General features: G+C 40.2%; 1 protein-coding gene across 4 annotated transcripts in view; it reads right to left on the bottom strand.

The window, feature by feature from the left end:
* The window catches only part of ranbp2 (RAN binding protein 2), a 73,260-nt gene that overhangs the window by 8,963 nt on the left and 44,049 nt on the right, over nt 1-20,248 (bottom strand). For 2 of the 4 annotated variants that reach the window (XM_079882251.1, XM_079882249.1), the window contains 5 exons: nt 19,256-19,438; nt 7,684-7,761; nt 4,672-4,838; nt 4,467-4,590; nt 3,459-3,545 (listed from right to left, as the gene is read on the bottom strand). In XM_079882251.1, the coding sequence (XP_079738377.1) occupies nt 3,459-3,545; nt 4,467-4,590; nt 4,672-4,838; nt 7,684-7,761; nt 19,256-19,438 (639 nt within the window). Of the gene's footprint in view, nt 1-3,458; nt 3,549-4,466; nt 4,591-4,671; nt 4,839-7,683; nt 7,762-19,255; nt 19,439-20,248 lie in introns of all 4 variants that reach the window. The other 2 variants (XM_079882250.1, XM_079882248.1) reach the window with 1 other exon arrangement.

A 20,248-nucleotide genomic window follows, 5' to 3' on the forward strand; every position in this document is an offset into this window, starting at 1 on the left:
GCAGCAAGCTGGTCAGTCCAACCCATTGTCGGCCTAGAGTTCGTTTCCTGCGTGGATCCTGTGCCGTCTGACCCCTGTAAGGCATCGATGCACACATCCTGTACAAACACCGCTCTCCTACGCTGTGCTCCCAGAGAGAGTTTGCTGCACTTCTTACAAGAGATCGGTGCCTGTAATGGAACGCGAAACCTCGGACACGTGTTTCATAGTTGCATTGTTACCATTTATATGCGTGTCAGCGCCTCGAATTTCTCAAACTCCATCTCTGCGTACTGTGAGTTTGTGTGGCTTACATCGTTCATCTGCACGCAGTGTGCGCCGTTTCACAAGATTCGTAACGCAACTCATTTGTAAATCTACTCCAACACAGGAGAATACATAAATATCTTTCTGAAACATGTGAATTGTTGTTCATCGCGATTTTAAAATTTAAGTTTAACCCTTGCACTGAGATTGCATGTTTTATTAAAGATTAAGTTGACATTAATTACATTTTGTTTGGCCAATATTAAACAAGGGTTTGATCATGCTTAGAGTAGCCAGGCCGTTGAAGCTCTCTGCTGACATTTGTTTTGACATGTACATAAGTTATGTTTATAGTTTATATCATTTATTTGACATGGTGTATTTTAACAGCGTTGTTTAATAAAACCCATATGATTACTTTGATACTTTATTTGAACAAATAATTATTGCTTGTTATATATTTAGGTAACACTTTACAATAAGGTTAATTAGTTAACATTAGTTACTGTATTAACCAACATGAACTAACAATGAACAATACACATGTAACTGTATTTATTAATCTTTGTTAGTTTCATTGTTTGTTGTTAGTTCACAGTACATTAATGTTAAATACAACCTTTGATTTTAATAATGTCTTAGTAAATGTTAAAATTAATATTAACTAAGATTAATAAATGCTGTAGAAGTATTGTTCATTCTTAGTATGTTAACCCCCTGAGGTCGGCTATCGCGCCGGCGCGATAGGCTCGTTTTTTTCCTTATCAGTGAAAAAATAAATAAATAAATAAAATATTACTTTTTATCTTATATGCTTGTGTTGTACATCAATCGATCCTGTTAAGTGTGTATTATTTTTGTGTATACTCACAATAAAAACAAAGTGTTGTGCTTTTCGCCAAATAAAGAAAAATAAACATGATGCGAGTTCTGCCTTCTCTCCGTCAGTGAAGTCAATTCTGAAACGCGTCCGAAAATGAACCATAACTCAGCGAATACTCAGTCAAACAGGCATACAGACACACAGGCATGAAGCTTGAATTCTCCTCTTTTAAATGAAGTAATTTATATAAAAAACAAATATTCTCAGCTTGTGAAATCTGTATTAAAAGAGAGCGATTCCAGTCGAGCTTATTAGAGCTCATTCAGATGTAATGTGACCCCGCCCACGGAGAGCGCGCGCTATTCAAACGCAAATGACTGAGGCAATCCACGCAAACTGTGAACGCCCCCATATCAGCTTGAGAAAACACATCAGATCATTGTACTTGTTTACACAGTCTCGCAGCGCTGTGAGGAATAATACTATAATGGAAAATTTACCTCAGAAGTACGAGGAGCAACAGATCCGAGGCTATGGAATAATGTAGTAAGTTTTTTTTTCATTCTCAAGTGCGGTGCGTATCTGTGCATGAATGAATGAATAAACGGCAGAGATGCCGCTGTTTACCACAACTGGCAAAAGACGGTTTCAATTTGAATCGTTTCTGTCTGTGAATGTTTCGCTTTTAGCAAACTGTATTGCTATAGGCTACTGAGTAAAAATCGAGTGAAATATGTTGAAATAAAATGTATTTGTATAAGCAACGTATTAAACTGCAAATTAACATTTATATTTCTTATAATAAAAACTAAAGTTACTATGTTACAGACATATGAAAGACAACATTTCATTGATTAGTTTTGGATAGATTATACATTTTTACTGTAAAATATCTGCCACCTCAAATAAGCTTTTGTTTGCCAATTTTTGCTCATATGTTAAATATAGTATGTTTTGTCAAAAATAATCAAATAATAAGTTATAGTGCTTATTCCAATGTAGCCTAGGCTATATTCAAGTAATGAATCCTTAACTTTGAAATATGTATGATAAAATACTTTAGTTTTTACAAAGAAAGATTACACTTGAATTGTTGTTGTAATTGTAACCTTTTTAATAAAAAAAATAAATAAATACAAGGTAGATGTCAACAAACTAATAAAAGGCAAATATAAGCCTTTTCTTTAAAATAATTTTTTATTGTGTTTTATTAGTGACAAATTTGGGGAGAGGATAAATATTCCAAAACTGAAAATACAGTATGAGAATTAACTGCACAATTACTAGACATGTTTTCCTTTTGATATTATAGGCCAATTTGCAAGCACAATTTGTGAAAAAAAATAAAAATATTGAGATGCTTCCAACTGTTGCTCTTGCATTCTTTCTTGTGACACACCTGAATGAATGGCTCATTAAGTATGCGGGCCCCATTGTCTCCAGGTGCGAACCACTAAATATGCATGATCGTTGACGCCCACTCCGCATATTGCCTTTCCAGACAGAAAGTGTTTTGCAAAATTTAAATCAATGCATTGTGTTATGTGAATGATTAGGCAGGATAATTTTCACATCATTTTGAAGAAAAAACACTAGGCGATGACATCCATTAGTCAAAAGTCTTATTGACACATATTTAGAATGTGTTTTATGGCCTTATTTCAGAAACTTTAGTTTTTAGTTTTTTCAATAACCATGCATAAACATTATTCTCTCAAAAATACAAACATGTACATGCATGGTGCTCACATATGATGGTAGCCCTGTTTGTGCTATATAGAGTGAATTTACACCTTTGCCATTAATATGTTTATAAGCAACTGAAAAAAGCAAAAATGTCAGGGCATGTCAGAACATCTCAAGGACCCCAAAAACACCTTAGACCCCAGAGGGTTAACTAAGGTAGTTAACTAATGAACCATATTGTAAACTGTTAGTTATTTGTATTTTAAGTCATTTTAAAGGCTGTTGTTCACTTGGAACTATTTTTATTACCACAATTTTGTTATCCGATTACTCGATGGCTAAAATAACCGATAGCTACAGCGCTAAACGTAAGCATCGGCATCAGTGCGTCCCGCACTGAGATGTCCAGTATTAGGTGGGAACACTGGCTCCTGTGTGTTGATGAGAGCAGCAGTTCACCCCTCAGACAGTACGCGTGTCCCTCTCTCTCCTGTGCTCTGGCTGGGACTACACCTTCTGGCTAGATCTCATTCTCAATACACCCCCCCCCCATCATAATTTCATCATTTTTCGCTCAGCCCTGTTAGACAACTCAACAGAAAGAATTGTGAATTTGACTGCACTCTTTATTATGTAAAATAAAATCTAATGAATCAGTCAGACACACTGGTTTAACACTGGTTAAGATGTAAACAGAACTCACCTTTTTTTCCAAAGGCAAATTCTCCTGAAGTCTTTGCCAAGTCTGCAAATGTAAACGCACTCTCAGATGCAAATGTAAAAGGAAGACCTGCTGGAGAAGAGCAAAGACGTCAGACGAGAGCGAACAGAATCATTCAGAGTTTGAATGACCGTCCCTGAGCTTCACTCTCTGACCCCGGGCTGGACTCCCACATGTTAGAGAAGCGGGGGTTATTATATTAGCCCACCTCCCCAAATAAAGCATATCCTGTCTGATTAGGGCTTACAGATGATGGTGTATTATAGAGAAGAAACTGGTTCAACTGACATCATGGTTTCAGTGATGTTTTATCATTTCTATACTGAGGAAAGAAAAAGCAGCATCCAATTCTAATAATAAAAATGTTCCTTATTTTTGGTTAGAAACACTTAACTTGCATTTACCTGAACCAAAGTAATAACTGTCTTATCGTCGTGTCAGTGTGTTTTCATTCAGGGAGTTCTGCTCTCTCGTTATAATCAATGACTGTCTATGCTGCAAGATGAACCTCTTATTTATATGGTGTTTGCACTGTTATGATGAAAGCATTTGTGAGAGTTCGCAGACATGACTGTGATTGGCTATCTTTTATACAACACGAGATGATCTAAATCTAATGCTGTAATCAACACCTTTCACAATAGATAATCTCTGCAGCTGTAAGAGTAGAAGTTTAGTTTCCAGAAGAGCTCCACATGTAGTACTTATTTCATATGCAAAGTTGTCAGCCAATCACAGACGTGTCTCCTTTCAGTTATCAAACATGTCAGCCAATCACAGGCGTGTCTCCTTTCAGTTATCAAACATGTCAGCCAATCACAGGCAGTTATCAGTGTTCTGGAAATGGTTTTACACGTCAGAATCCTTTAACACGACAGATAAACGGCGCTCTGCTGCTCTGCTCTTACAGTCTCTAGCCGTTACACTGGAGTGTGTCCAGGGCAGCGCTGCTGTAGAAGTGTAGACCTGAGCATCGGAGGACACCTGTACCTGCAGTGGAGCTGGACTCGCTCTCGCTGCTCCTCTTCGTGGAAAGGTCAATGGGGTCAGTGCTGCCGTCCGCAGGAGGCTCTTCCACTGCTGCATCTACCACCGCTGCATCATGGGAAGGCCTCTGTCCAGAACAAGACACACAAGTCTACATGAGTCCAGCTGCTAATCAAGTCTCATGTCAGTGTTCAGAAAGTCCTCTGACCTGAGCGTGCTGCAGTGTGTGTAGCTCTGCGCTGAAGTCGTCGGGTCGCTCGGAGTCGGAGTCGCTGCTGACGCCGCAGAGGAAGGTGGGCGGCAGCTTCAGGCGTCTGGCTCTCTGCTCCTCCTCTGCAGTCGGCTGCTTCTCCCACACTAGCGTGACCTCAGAGTCTGCAGACACACACTCTCCATCAGAGTCTGCAGACGCACACTCTCGCTCTCAGCGCTGATAATCCATGACAATAGCTACTTATGGTACACATTCTACAAACACACTCTGGGATTAGAAAGTAGCTGTGTGTTAACACCCTGGAGTCGACCGTAGGGCTTGGCACAATAGCCTCGCTTTTTTTCTTATCAGTGCGAAAGACTCAAATAACTCAAAAATAGACTAATTTTAATATAATTTATATAATATAATTTTAATGTAATAACTAATTTGTCAAATGTATATAATTCAAAACTGTTAAAACTGTTAAATGTCTACTTTTACTTGTGTACACAATAAAAACAAAATGTTGTGATTTCCGCAAAATAAAGAAAATAAACGATGCGCGTTTACAGTCTCGCTCATTTTTTTTTTTTAGTTTTGTGAATTTTAAATTGCAATTTTAACTACAAAAATCACAATTAGATTTTCTTCCCCAGATCGGTCAGCCCGTTTACAGTAGTAGTTTTTTTTATACAGGGACCAGATGCCCCACTGAGTCATGGACATGGTAAATGAAGCAAACACCTTAGAAATGACAGGTGTGGTGATCAGGAAGGAAGGGCACAAAAGTGTGTGACTGTTCATGTCTCTGTTTAGATCAGCCTGTTCAATAATGGGCCTTTTTGTCCTTTGTATCTTAGGACTATGTTGTGTTGTAAATAAATCTAAACAATCAAAAAGCAATTATTTTAATCTCTCCACATTATTTGTGCAAGTTCCCTCACATTCCCACCTAATAGGGCCATTATGGGAGGGTCTTTGTCTTTCTCAGGTGTGAAACACATCAATATTCACGATGATTCACGCCTCCTCGCATAGAGCTTTCTTACTCAAAACATGTCTTACAAATTTTAAATCATTGTGTTTTATGTGATAGAGTGGGCAGGATGATTTTCAGTTTTAAAAAAATTGTGTGGTCAACGGGAAATCACCCAGTGGTGACACCCCCTACCCCTGTGGAAATCACCCAGAGGTGACACCCCCTAACCCTGTGGAAATCACCCAGAGGTGACACCCCCTACCCCTGTGGAAATCACCCCTACCCCTGTGGAAGTCACCCAGAGGTGACACCCCCTACCCCTGTTGAAATCACCCAGAGGTGACACCCCCTACCCCTGTGGAAAATCACCCCTACCCCTGTGGAAATCACCCAGAGGTGACACCCCTACCCCTGTGGAAATCACCCATAGGTGACACCCCCTACCCCTGTGGAAGTCACCCAGAGGTTACACCCCCTACCCCTGCGGAAAATCACCCAGAGGTGACACCCCCTACCCCTGTGGAAAATCATCCCTACCCCTGTGGAAATCACCCAGAGGTGACACCCCCTACCCTACCCCTGTGGAAATCACCCAGAGGTGACACCCCCTACCCCTGTGGAAATCACCCCTACCCCTGTGGAAGTCACCCAGAGGTGACACCCCCTACCCCTGTTGAAATCACCCAGAGGTGACACCCCTACCCCTGTGGAAATCACCCATAGGTGACACCCCCTACCCCTGTGGAAGTCACCCAGAGGTTACACCCCCTACCCCTGCGGAAAATCACCCAGAGGTGACACCCCCTACCCCTGTGGAAAATCATCCCTACCCCTGTGGAAATCACCCAGAGGTGACACCCCCTACCCTACCCCTGTGGAAATCACCCATAGGTGACACCCCTACCCCTGTGGAAATCACCCATAGGTGACACCCCCTACCCCTGTGGAAGTCACCCAGAGGTTACACCCCCTACCCCTGCGGAAAATCACCCAGAGGTGACACCCCCTACCCCTGTGGAAAATCATCCCTACCCCTGTGGAAATCACCCAGAGGTGACACCCCCTACCCTACCCCTGTGGAAATCACCCATAGGTGACACCCCCTACCCCTGTGGATATCACCCAGAGGTGACAGCCCCTACCCCTGTGGAAATCACCCAGAGGTGACAGCCCCTACCCCTGTGGAAGTCACCCAGAGGAGACGCCCCCTACCCCTGTGGAAATCACCCAGAGGTGACACCCCCTACCCTACCCCTGTGGAAATCACCCATAGGTGACACCCCCTAACCCTGTGGAAATCACCCAGAGGTGACACCCCCTAGCCTACCCCTGTGGAAATCACCCAGAGGTGACACCCCCTACCCCAGTGGAAATCATCCATAGGTGACACCCCCTACCCCTGTGCAAATCAGCCATAGGTGACACCCCCTACCCCTGTGGAAATCACCCAGAGGTGACACCCCCTAGCCCTGTGGAAATCAGCCATAGGTGACACCCCCTACCCCTGTGGAAATCACCCAGAGGTGACACCCCCTAGCCCTGTGGAAATCAGCCATAGGTGACACCCCCTACCCCGTGGAAATCAGCCATAGGTGACACCCCCTACCCCTGTGGAAATCACCCAGAGGTGACACCCCCTAGCCCTGTGGAAATCACCCAGAGGTGACACCCCCTAGCCTACCCCTGTGGAAATCACCCAGAGGTGACACCCCCTACCCCAGTGGAAATCATCCATAGGTGACACCCCCTACCCCTGTGGAAATCACCTAGAGGTGACACCTCCTACCCCTGTGGAAATCACCTAGAGGTGACACCCCCTACCCCTGTGGAAAATCACCCCTACCCCTGTTGAAATCACCCCTACCCCTGTGGAAATCACCCAGAGGTGACACCCCCTACCCCTGTGGAAAATCACCCCTACCCCTGTTGAAATCACCCAGAAATCACCCATAGGTGACACCCCCTACCCCTGTGGAAATCACCCAGAGGTGACACCCCCTACCCCTGTGGAAATAGGCATGCCACCACAGCTGGAAAAAACCTACCGTGATCCGACGACCCGTCAGCTCCGTCCGGATACAGCTTTCCGTTCAGATTCCTCACTGCGGTTTCAAAATCTTCATCTGTGCGACACAGAGAGAAAACACACATGAAGCACGATTAAGGACCTGACACCTGCACACTGATCTACAATCATTCTTTACAGCTGTTTCAGAGTTAGTCAAACTTTAACAGTATTCACAGCTTCTAATTAAACAGAAGCAGAGACCCTGTAAGTTCTGATCTGTTCTCAGAGCATCTGCAGCTTCAGACATGTGTCAATCAGTGTTTCCCCTACAATGTATTAACCCTCTGAGGTCGACAAACGCGCGGGCGCGTTTTGCTGGATTTTCTCCACATTGTAGCACTATAAACTTAAATTACTCAGTCATTTATAGTCATACAGAAAAAAGAAATATAAAAAAAGAATCTGTGATATTTCTCCTTTTGTATGTGTCCACTTACAATCAAACCAAAACATTGTGCTTTTGTAAAATAAAGAAAATAAACAGGGTGTGCGTTCTGCCTCTCCGTCGCGGTGAACTTTTTTTTCTTGAGCACGTCTATAAACTGAAACAAAACTCAGCGAATACTTGTCACACATTTATGAGCCATATACCTTTATAAACATTTAAGTGTGTACTTTTAAATGATCGGATTCAAAACGAAAACAAATATTCTCTGTTTAAGTAATTTGTATAAAACCAACAAGATGTCCTGCTTCTCAAACGCTTCCTCATTACAGTTAATTTGGCCACGCCCACTCACGCAAAAGATATTCACATGCAAATCTCCACATGGACCGCGTCTCGCTCATTACCTCAACAACAAAACACTTCACTTCACTTTTCGTCGAGTTTGAAAGACGTGCCTGAGCTTACATTGGATTTAGGCTACCTCAGAAGAAAAAGAACGCGATTTGAAGACAAGAAAGGTGTAAGGTAAGAAATTCTTACATATTAGTTTGTTATTGTTGCATAAATGTCACGTTGCAGTTGAACTGTTGCTAGATATATGGGGAACATTATAATATTTAGACCCGTGTTTACTGTTACTGTGTTTGTGGATATCTGCTCAAACGTAGATATGTATATGGTAACCATAATGTTTTATATTTGAGCGCGATCGCGTTTGAATGTATCATATTTTTGATAGCGATCGCGTTTGAATGTATCATATTTTCCTGCGCGATCGCGTTTGAATGTACACATCATATTTTGGATGAAAGCAAAACGCACCAAACGGCTTCATGTTTTTATTATTATCTCATTTCATATCATCATAACGGATGGAAACATTTGAAGTAACATGATAATCAATATATTTTTCTCTAGCTTAGTTGTTACTGAAATCTTTTTGAAAATATATATAGGCTGCTATATTGTTATTATTTTATGCAGCACTGCGCATAGCCTATACCTACAAGGCACAACAAACCTGGTGTTCATTATATAATATATTGTTGGAAACATTTGTGTGAGTGTGTGTGTGTATTCTGTGAATTTTAAAAAGCAATTTTAACAAGAAAAATCTAAAATGTATTCCCAAAATCGTGCAGGCCTTTCTCTTGATATCAGTATGTTCAATTTTTTTTTTTTTTTTTTTTTTTTTTTCCAGGGCCTAGATGCCACTGAGTCCTGCTGACTTCAATGTTCACAGTACATGTCTCTGTACATGAACATGGTACTTTTTTGTTGTGTATCTTTGGATTATGTTGTGTTGTAAATAAATCCAAACAATTTTAAAAGCCATTCTTTTTTAAATCTCCTCATTCTTTGTGCAAGGGTGGTCAGAATGATGGGCCCTGATAAGCTCCTAATAGGGCCATTAGGGAGGTTCTTTGTCTTTCTCAGGTGTGGAAAGCTTTCATATTAATGAGATGATCCGCCCCTTCGCATATTGCTTTATCACACAAAACACGTCGTAAAATTTTTAAATCAATATATTGTCTTCTCTGAATGAGCAGTCAGGGTGATTCTCACATAGTTTTAGAGCAAATATTCTAGGCTACGTCATACAATTTTCAAAAGTCTTGTGAAGAAATAATCAGTATGTAGGGCCCTATAATTTCCGCGATCACGGAATCGCGGACGGAATCGCGGAATTGGCAAATTAACGCGGAATCTAGTGTCAACGCGGAATTTCGCGGAATTTTACATATTTGGAATAAAATTCTGTTTTTGTGTGGGAGAAAAACGTATGTCTGAGGAAAATCGCATATTACTGAAAGAACGAGCAGAGAGAGAGGCCCGGTCGCGCGCGCGTCTTCAAACTGTCTTGCTCTCTCTCACTCCCTCGCGCTTATTAATCTAAATCAATTGAGAATTGACACAATGGTAAAAGATCGGAAGAACGAAGTTTCACGTGGAGCATTCGGATATTTTTTTCCTGAATTAGGCTACCGCTGTGTGTGAATTGTGCCAAAAAAAAACTTTTTTACCTTGCCTTCTTCTCTGAAAAGCGTTCCGCCCATTCAGCTGACATAAACACTTTCAATAAACTAAACAAAACCTATCCAATGATGAAATGTTTTCTGTGTTGACAAATCTTGTCGTGCGATGTCCTAACTGCCGGGATAATCACACAACGCGTACAAGTCTGCTAATGATACGTCCGATTCGCGAACTAATGACTCCTTTGAACCGATTCACTTTAATGAATGGTTAAAACAACTGATCTGTCCAACACTGAATCGGTTCGATGTATAACGAAATCGGTAACACTTTACAATAAGGTTCCATTTATTAAACTCTAGTTAACTAGATCAGTTAACATTAACTATTAATAAACTGCACTTCTACAGCATTTATTAATCTTTATTAATGTTAATTTCACCATTTTGTAGCCTACATTATTTAAATGAAAAGTTGTATTTGTTAACATTAGTTAGCTTAATGCACTGTGTGAAGTAACATAATAAAAATACAGGGTTAGGGTTAACTAAGATTAATAAATACAGTAACAAATGTATTGCTCGTGGTTCATGTTAGTTAGCCTAATACATTCACTAATGTAAACAAACCAAACCACATTTAACACCTCTTAAAATGAGAATTTTGTTTGTTACCTCAATAAATTTAGTGTCATTCCTATTTTATTTGTGTACATTTTAATCATTAACATTAAAAACACTCTTTTTACGACTAAAATAACAGTAAAGGGTAAAAAAAAACTGAATTCCCAAAAATTAAAACGTAAAAAACGGAATTTGCAAAAATTAAAACGGAAAAAACGGAATTTGGGAAAAAATAAAACGGAATTTGGGAAAAAATAAAACGGATTTTATAGGGCCCTAAGTATGGGTTTCATGAGCTTATTTCAGTGAGAATTTATTTTTGTATTTTCACAAACCACGCATAAATGTTATTATCTCAAAACTACAAACTTTTACATACATGCTGCTGATATATTATTGTAGCAGAGTTTGTGCTGAATACAGTGTAATTAGACTTTAGCCATGAAAATGTCACAAGTAACAGAAATAACCACAAATGTCAGAGCATGTCAGAACACCTCCAGGGCCCAGAAAACAGCTCAGACCCCAGAGGGTTAAGCAGCGGCGCAGCAAAATCTTCACATGATCAGTAATATCACCACATTGCTAATGCGATGAATCCACTTGTTGACAAGAAAGTAGTCCGACGAGGATCGATAGTCCGACGTCCCGGGGCTATTGTGTTTTTCCAGTCGGGCTACCAAAATGCATAACCGGCCTGTCCGAAGGGCTATCTGAAATAATGTTCGCGCTTCAGTCTTGTAATCAGATTCAGCGCGATCTTCAATCCGCAGCGGCGCCGAGCACACAGAGCGCACTTTAGAAACAGAGGCTCTGTGTGTGTGTGTGTGTGTGTGTGTGTGTGTGTGTGTGTGTGTGTGTGTGTGTGTGTGTGTGTGTGTGTGTGTGTGTGTGTGTGTTCATCTGAGTCTCATTGGTCTGTCATTGCTCGTCAATGTCAGAATATTTTGAGATGACCAATCAAATCAAAGTAGGCGGGCTTTATGTTCAAAGAAGCTGCTGAGCGCGAATTTGAGCAGAGCGATCAACTGACGATTCAGTTTACGGTCAAGTGTGAGATAAGATGCAAGTAGCTAAACTAAACATTTCATATTTGACAGCTTTTTTAGGTCATAAATGTGAAACGAATGACAAAAATAATCAGGCAAACGAATATACTTTTGTCGAATTTTGCCATTTTGAACTGAAAATAGGCCTATGTAATGTGACTAATTAGTTTACTGTCATTGTGAGGGGACATTAACAAAGCCGTTTTCATCATGTTAGGCACAAGATTAACCCTCTGAGGTCGGCAAACGCGCCCGCGCGTTTTGCTGGATTTTCTTCACATTGTAGCACAATAAACTTAAATTTCTCCGTCATTTATGGTCATACAGAAAAAAGAAATATAAAAAAAGAATCTGTGATATTTCTACTTTTGTATGTGTCCACTTACAATCAAATCAAAACATTGTGCTTTTGTAAAATAAAGAAAATAAACAGGGTGTGCGTTCTGCCTCTCCGTCGCGGTGAACTTTTTTTTCTTGAGCACGTCTATAAACTGAAACAAAACTCAGCGAATACTTGTCACACATTTATGAGCCATATACCTTTATAAACATTTAAGTGTGTACTTTTAAATGATCGGATTCAAACTGAAAACAAATATTCTCTGTTTAAGTAATTTGTATAAAACCAACAAGATGTCCAGCTTCTCAAACGCTTCCTAATTACTTTTAATTTGAACACGCCCACTCGCGCAAAAGAGATTCACATGCAAATCTCCACATGGAACGCGAACGCGCTCATTACCTCAACAACAAAACACCAAAACACTTCACAAGTCTCTGCTTTTCGTCGAGTTTGAAAGACGTGCCGTGAGCTTACATTGGATTTACCTCAGAAGAAGAAGAACGCGATTTGAAGACAAGAAAGATGTAAGGTAAGAAATTCTTACATATTAGTTTGTTATTGTTGCATAAATTTCACATTGCAGTTGAACTGTTGCTAGATATATGGGGAATATTATAATATTTAGACCCGTGTTTACTGTTACTGTGTTTGTGGATATCTGCTCAAACGTAGATATGTATATGGTAACCATAATGTTTTATATTTGAGCGCGATCGCGTTTGAATGTATCATATTTGATACATTCGAAAAGCAAAACGCACCAAACGGCTTCATGTTTTTACTATTATCTCATTTCATATCATCATAACGAATGGAAACATTTGAAGTAACATGATAATCAATATATTTTTCTCTAGCTTAGTTGTTACTGAAATATTTTGGAAGATTTATAGGCTGCTATGGTTATTGTTATTTTATGCAGCACTGCGCATAGCCTATGCCTACAAGGCACAACAAACCTGGTGTTCATTATATTATTGTTGGAAACATTTGTGTGTGTGTGTGTGTGTATTCTGTGAATTTTAAAAAGCAATTTTAACCAGAAAAATCTAAAATGTATTCCCAAAATCGTGCAGGCCTTTCTCTTGATATCAGTATGTTCACTTTTTTTTTTTCAGGGCCCAGATGCCACTGAGTCCTGCTGACTTCAACATTCACATGAGTCTCTGTACATGAACATGGTAAAGTGAAAATCACACACCTTGGAAATGAAAGGTATGTACAATGTTTTTAGGAATGGCACAAAGGTCTCTGTCTTTGGATCATTGGTTATCTTTGGATTATGTTGTGTTGTAAATAAATCAAACAATCTAAAAGCCATTCTTTTTTAAATCTCATTCTTTGTGCAAGGTTGCTCAGAATGACAGGGCCTGATAGCTCCTAATAGGGCAGTTAGAGGAGGGTCTTTGTCTTTCTCAGGTGAGAAAAGCTTACATATTAATGAGCTCCCGCATAAAGCTTTGTGGCACAAAACACGTCGTAAAAATTTTAAATCAATATATTGTCTTATCTGAATGAGCAGTCACGGTGATTTTCACATCGTTTTAGAGCAAATATTCTAGGCTACGTCATACAATTTTCAAAAGTCTTGTGAAGAAATAATCAGTATGGGTTTCATGGCCTTATTTCAGTGAGAATTTTTTTTTGTATTTTCACAAACCACGCATAAATGTCATTATCTCAAAACTACAAACTTTTACACACATGCTGCTGATATATTATTGTAGCAGAGTTTGTGCTGAATACAGTGTAATCAGACTTTAGCCATGAAAATGTCACAAGTAACAGAAATAAGCACAAATGTCAGAGCATGTCAGAACACCTCCAGGACCCAGAAAACAGCTCAGAACCCAGAGGGTTAATAATGAATGTGTACATGTTGAGAATTAAAATGTAATTTGTAGCCTTCATTAACATCTTAAAATGCACATATGTAACGTTAGATCAGAGAAATCAATTTTCTCGGGGGTTCCCCCGAGACAGACTGATTCATGTTCCATACTGGTCACACAAATTTCAGTTCAGTTAGAACCAGATGTATATTTGTTGATATTTGTGTTTTGAAAAATGTTTTGGTTCATTGTTTTGACTCCTAACCAATTTTCTACATTAAAAATTGTCTTATTATCTGGGCTAGTAAAATTAATTTGCGAGCCCTGGGCTAATGTCACGCTGCAATAAGGGGGCATTCACATAGCGCATTTTTTGCGTGTGAAATTCGTTGAATGTGGGCGCGCAGCAAGGACCAAGGAGAACGATCAGGGACAACAACAACTACAGGACGACACAGGCGGTCTGGATGGGACCCTAACTGGGTTGATATCTCCAGATTCAAGCCTTGGTTGTACCATGTACACAGTCATGGTGATTATTCAACATAACCTGAATTATCCACCATATTTGTACTTTTGAGAGAAAATATAATAAATCTTTTGTTGCCTGTAGGAATGTTCTGTCGCTTGTGTCGGCAGCACAAGAAGGCACCCAAAAGAGGTGTGGGAAAGAGGCCGTTTATCGAAATTGGATGCTAGCTTTATCGAGTTGACTACCTGGACAAGCACCTCAACACTCAACACCACCAGGAGAGTGTAAAATCTCACTCCTCTCTGATACAAGGTAAGATCCTGTGTAAATGGCCTGTTGGCATTTTAAAGCTAGTTAACAATAATATATTGACAATTTTTATTAATTTATGCATTTATGCACTGGTTTTGTCAATATACATTTTGTTTGGTTGTATAGTTTAGTGGTTGCTTAATAGTTTAAAATTGATTGTGAATGATGCAGATACATAAAACTTCCCACAGGAACAAACTCAGTACTGGTTGCCTTTGAACCCGTGGTGGTGCTTGAGCATGAGGCTGTAATAGGGGGATTTAAGTGCCTCTATTACACCATCAAACGAGAGCAGGCACATCACACCAATTATCCAGCTTTGTTGGATTTTGCAGTGTTTGGGGTGTGATTATTTCAAAAAGCTCAAGGTAAAACATACATTTTGGCACTATATTTAACATTTAACATAAACATTATTTTTAATATATTATTTGATTTGAACTTTTCAGATTGGGAAAACAACTAACTATACATCACATAGAATTATAGACGAGATGTTAGACGTAATAAACAGAGTGGTGGAGGAACCAATCCTCAACGATATCGATCAATCTGTAGCAATCGGATTGGAAGTTGACGAAACCACTGACATTTCTGTCAGTCGACAGTTAGATCTACACGTGAGGCAAGTTTGAGTAAGACATTTTTATTTTTTGCAAATATGAAACGCTACCATTTCTTTTTTTTTACATCAAGATTTCCTGTCTTCATTAGATACACAGATGTAGAAGGGCAGGTCTTCAGTCAATTTCTTGACATGATTAGTGTCCCTGATGGCAAAGCAAATACCATAGTGGCAGCCATCAAAGGTGTCCTTTTTAAAAAAGGAATTCCCACCACAAAATTGTATGGGTTGGGAACAGATGGAGCTGCTGTCATGACTGGTATGCACACGTTCAAAGGCTGTTTCAGTGTGAGTTAACAGATATTGTGGTGTATAACTAATGGTGTCTCCAAACAGGGAGAGTGAATGGTGTAGCCAAGCAACTTGGGGATGCCTTCCCCTGGCTGGTGTCTGTTGCCTGTGCTGCCCATCGGCTTGCCCTGTCATGCAAGGATGCGTCAACATCAGTACCCTACATGGGAACATTAGGGACCACCTGCAGAAGCTCCACCTGTATTTCCGCAACAGCGCCAATAGGACTGCTGCTCTGAAGATGGCAGGGCAGACCTTGGGCAACGATGATTTGAAAGTCAAGGCAAGTTTTGCTGAAAGTAAAACAATACTTGCATCACCAATGGGCTTTATGCACAGCTGCACTACTTCCTGAACTTCAGGCAGGTCCTTTGTTTCCTGTCAGCCATTATTGGACAAACTGATTAATCCAGGTGTGCCTGACCTCAGTAGCAATAATCAGACACACCTGGATTAATCAGTTTGTCCAATAATGGCAGACAGGAAACAAAAGACCGCCTGAAGTTCAGGAAGTAGTGCAGCTGTGCATAAAGCCCATTGTAGGTTGATTTGGATAAGAGCATATGCTAAATTAAATTGTAACACAACTTATGACTTGCACCTTCTGGGCCTGCTCATGTTTTTATCTTTTTACTCATTAAATATTGTTTAGGAGGTGAAGGACACACGCTGGCTGTCGCAAGATGCAGCAATTAAAAACCTCCAGCGCACCCTCTGTGCAGTCCTGGCAGCCTACAGGTTTGTGGCAGCAGTCTACCTGCAAGCAGATGTGCTGCCACACCTAAGCTGCCTGTCCAAATTGTTCCAGAAGGAAAAAGTAAATTTTCTGGCACAGAAATACCAGGTAAGAATTTATTTTAATAGGATATTTCAGAAGCTCTCTGCAGCTTTTACCACATTTAATCCCTGTCTTTTTATTAGGTTCCTGTGACAGTGGCTGCTCTGAGGAAGATTAAAGATGATGGAGACCATCAACCTCCTGGGTCATTCCTGTCCCAGCTAAATCAAGACCTGGATGATCCAGCAAGACTGTCTGCCTTCAGCATTGTCCACGAGGAGGAGAGGGACCGGAGAGGGAGAGGACTTGAAGAAATGTCCAGCAGAGAACAGCTCTGGTCCAGATTCAGGAGCCAGGTAAGTGTTTGAAATGCTGTGGTGTTGTTGCACAGTTGTTGTTGAGTTTGGAGAAAAGGGAAATGGGAGGAAGGGAAAAATGGGGAGGACTTGAGCTGTCAAAGTACTTAAGGGAGGAGTCAGTTTGCTTTGCCCATAATTTGCCATTTAGTCCAAATATAAGCAATCTTTCACCATGATCACTGATTTCCTCTCTAAGACAAACAAATGAGCTTACTTTTGTTTGTCAACTTTAGGTAATGGAACCATATCTGGATGCCTTGATTGACAGCCTGGACTGGCGCTTTTCTAATCTGGACCTATTGAGCGCTTTTCATGTTCTTGGGCCTCAGGCAGCCAGAGGGGATGAAGCTGAAAATGTGTCAAACCTGACCTTGCTCTCTGAGAAATTTCAGATAGACAACCACCAAGTGCAGCAAGAATGGGCTTCTTTCAGGCAACACATCCTGTGTGGAGCATTCCAAGTATGTACATAAAAGTGATCACCTTTCTGACAACAAGTAGTGCAAGCTGTGAAGGTTACTAAGTGTGTTATGTAATTTGTATGCAATATTCTTCCAGGACATGGACCAGCAAAAAATGATGGAGAAGCTTGCGGCACAATTCGATGAGTGGGGACAGCTCTACCCTGGATTAAGTAAACTGGCTGCCATCGCCCTCAGCATACCAATCTCTAGGGCTGTCAACTTTAGTCGTTTAGTCGACTAATCGGTCGATGCCGTCTTGGTCGACTGACATTCGCATTGGTCGACCAGTTGCATTTTTTTTTTTTTTTTTTTTTCACCAATAAAGAAATTTTCATTGATTTACTCCTTGATATTTATTCCTTTATAAGCAGTTATATATTACTGTATTCTAAATATAATTAGCCTATGTTTTATCCCCAACTTTAAATGCTTTAATTTAGGCTATTTTGTAACAGCGCCACAGTTTAGCGCACCACGTACACTCGGGAACCGCACCTGTGGCTGGCTGCACTGCTGCTTCGCGCTCAGTAAGGAATATAGGTAGTAATCTCTATGTGTCTGTCTGTCCGTTTGCATTTTGATTATTTCGAGAACCGTTCATCCAATCGACTTCACAAGGGAGTGCAGTGTCGCATTTGGTGCAATATAGACAGACACGCAAGACGCGACACGTTCAGAATTAATAGTAAACTACAGAACAGCGCGAGCGGGAAGCGGCGCACCTCACGCGAGCAGGGCTTATTCTCCGAGAACGGACACTGCACTAGTGATATAAAACGCACACAGTCTGTTAACTTAAGCAATACTTTTAAGGTAGTCTAATATTTTTCTGACTAACAAATTACTGACACAGTAAAAGGGTAGATTTAAATAAAGAAAAACGAAATTTAAATAAAGAAAAACGAAATTTAAATAAAGAAAAACGAAATTTAAATAAAGAAAAAAACGAAATTTAAATAAAGAAAAAACGAAATTTAAATACAGAAAAAACGAAATTTAAATAAAGAAAAAAACGAAATTTAAATAAAGAAAAGCAAAATTTAAATAAAGAAAAACGAAATTTAAATAAAGAAAAACGAAATTAAGTTAGCCTAAATTAAAAACGGGATCCCAGGTGTCAATAAAAAAAAAACTTTTCTCGTTGTTGTTTTATAAATGCTCTATGACAATTGTTTAATAAATGTTCAATCAAAATGCAAAACATCGCGTCTTTCTTTTTTTTTTTTAGTCGACTAATTGCGCAGGACAGGACTTTGGTCGACTAAGCATTTGTTTGGTTGACTACAGACCTACCAATCTCCAGTGTGAACTGTGAGCGTGACTTTTCCACACTGAATAGGGTGATTTTAATCAGATCCATTATTCATTCATTAAGACATATGGACGTGATGTCTGTATTCTTACAGCTCCAGGCACACTGAAATCTCTTCATGCAGTGTTTGTATTTGCTTTATTTCTAGGTGAAGACAGACCTAAGGAATAGGCTACAAGGACAGCATCTGGCCACGTGCATGTGTGTCAGCATTAATGGCCCCCCCCCCCACAGTAGCATTTAATTACCAAAGAGCCTTAGAGATCTTCTATGAAAAGCCTAGAAAAATTAAGTGCTCACAGATTGGGTGTGGCCTTTGCCATTAAGATCAAATTTTAAATAAATTGTAAATCTTTTTCTGGGTTGTGCCGTTTCATTTTTTTTCCACGATCAATTCCTACCTTATAGCTGAAAATTAACACAAAAGAAAAACATGAATAATCCTGTCCTAATCCTGTTTCTGACCAGTTCAAGGTATGTGCTGCAATAATCATGCCTTCTGTTGATGGTATGTCAAATTTGTATGTCTCAAAATGTCCATTTCTATCCACAAAACTTGCCAGAAGTCATGGTTTAAGGGGTTATTTAAAAAAAAAAATCTTCTGGGGATGCATGCCCCCGGACCTCCCCGCGCGCGACTTGGTAACAACCTCCAGCACGTAACAGCACCGCTGCTGGAAAAATGTATAGGGGAAACACTGCTTCAATACAGTTTAGATCTTACCATCATTGTCATCGTCACTGACGTATCCTGGGAGGCTTTTGTAACAGAAGAACGCAGGAGGAAGCATCAGTCGGGCGGCCAGTTCTGCCTGCTCTCTCGTTGGCTTACGTTCATATATAATCTTAACATCATCATCTTCATCACACGCATCCGGAGCATTCTTCTGTTCTGACCCAGACGAAACTGTCAAAAAGTATAAGAAAAATAATTTCAGCTAATGCAACAACAGATGTTCAAGACAACACGACTGAAGCTTTCAGAAGCAAGTCTTTTACAAATCTGAAACTGAAGAGCATGTAACAGACGCCACAAAACCCCTCATACGTCTCATCTAGCGTCTGCAGGGACGACACATCACACCAAACATTAGATCAATAATAAAGACACACACATGCAAACACTCATGCTCCTGATCAGACTGTGTGAAAAAAGAGAGCATCCAACCAGAAATGTAATCCATAAATGTTTTCTTCACTGCTCAATTACATACAACTCTGAATCATAAACTACATCAAGGCATCAACAGCCACTGCTGCCATCTAACGTCACGATGTAACGGAAGCAGCATCAGATCTTTTCTTCCATATTGTGATGAACGTCAAATTTGATCAGATTATTAGAAAAAGAAAAAAAAAAGTAGGGCGGTGCTTGGTTCTATGCACTGCTTGTTGATTGGATGTTGAGATGTGGGCGTGGCTCTCGAGTGTATGCAGATGAGCGGGAGCTGATTGGAGAAGACCTGTGTACGTCACCAGAGCTACACGTAAACTACAGCTTAAGAATGAGGTAGGAAGCAACGACAGGTTTAGTGAAATCAAATCTCTCACCATAGCATGCAGATCCACACACGATTTGTTAGCTGGTTAGAAGACTCACAACATCCAACTAGTACTTAAAGCCGAAAGTATATTTCAGTTGTCCGTTTTCCATCTGAGCATATGATGGGAACTGAGTGTGCTAACTGCTAACAAGTGTGTTCAGAAGGTACAAGTC

The sequence above is a fragment of the Squalius cephalus genome, assembly GCF_949319135.1.
Source record: "Squalius cephalus genome assembly, chromosome: 9".
NCBI lineage: Eukaryota > Metazoa > Chordata > Actinopteri > Cypriniformes > Leuciscidae > Squalius > Squalius cephalus.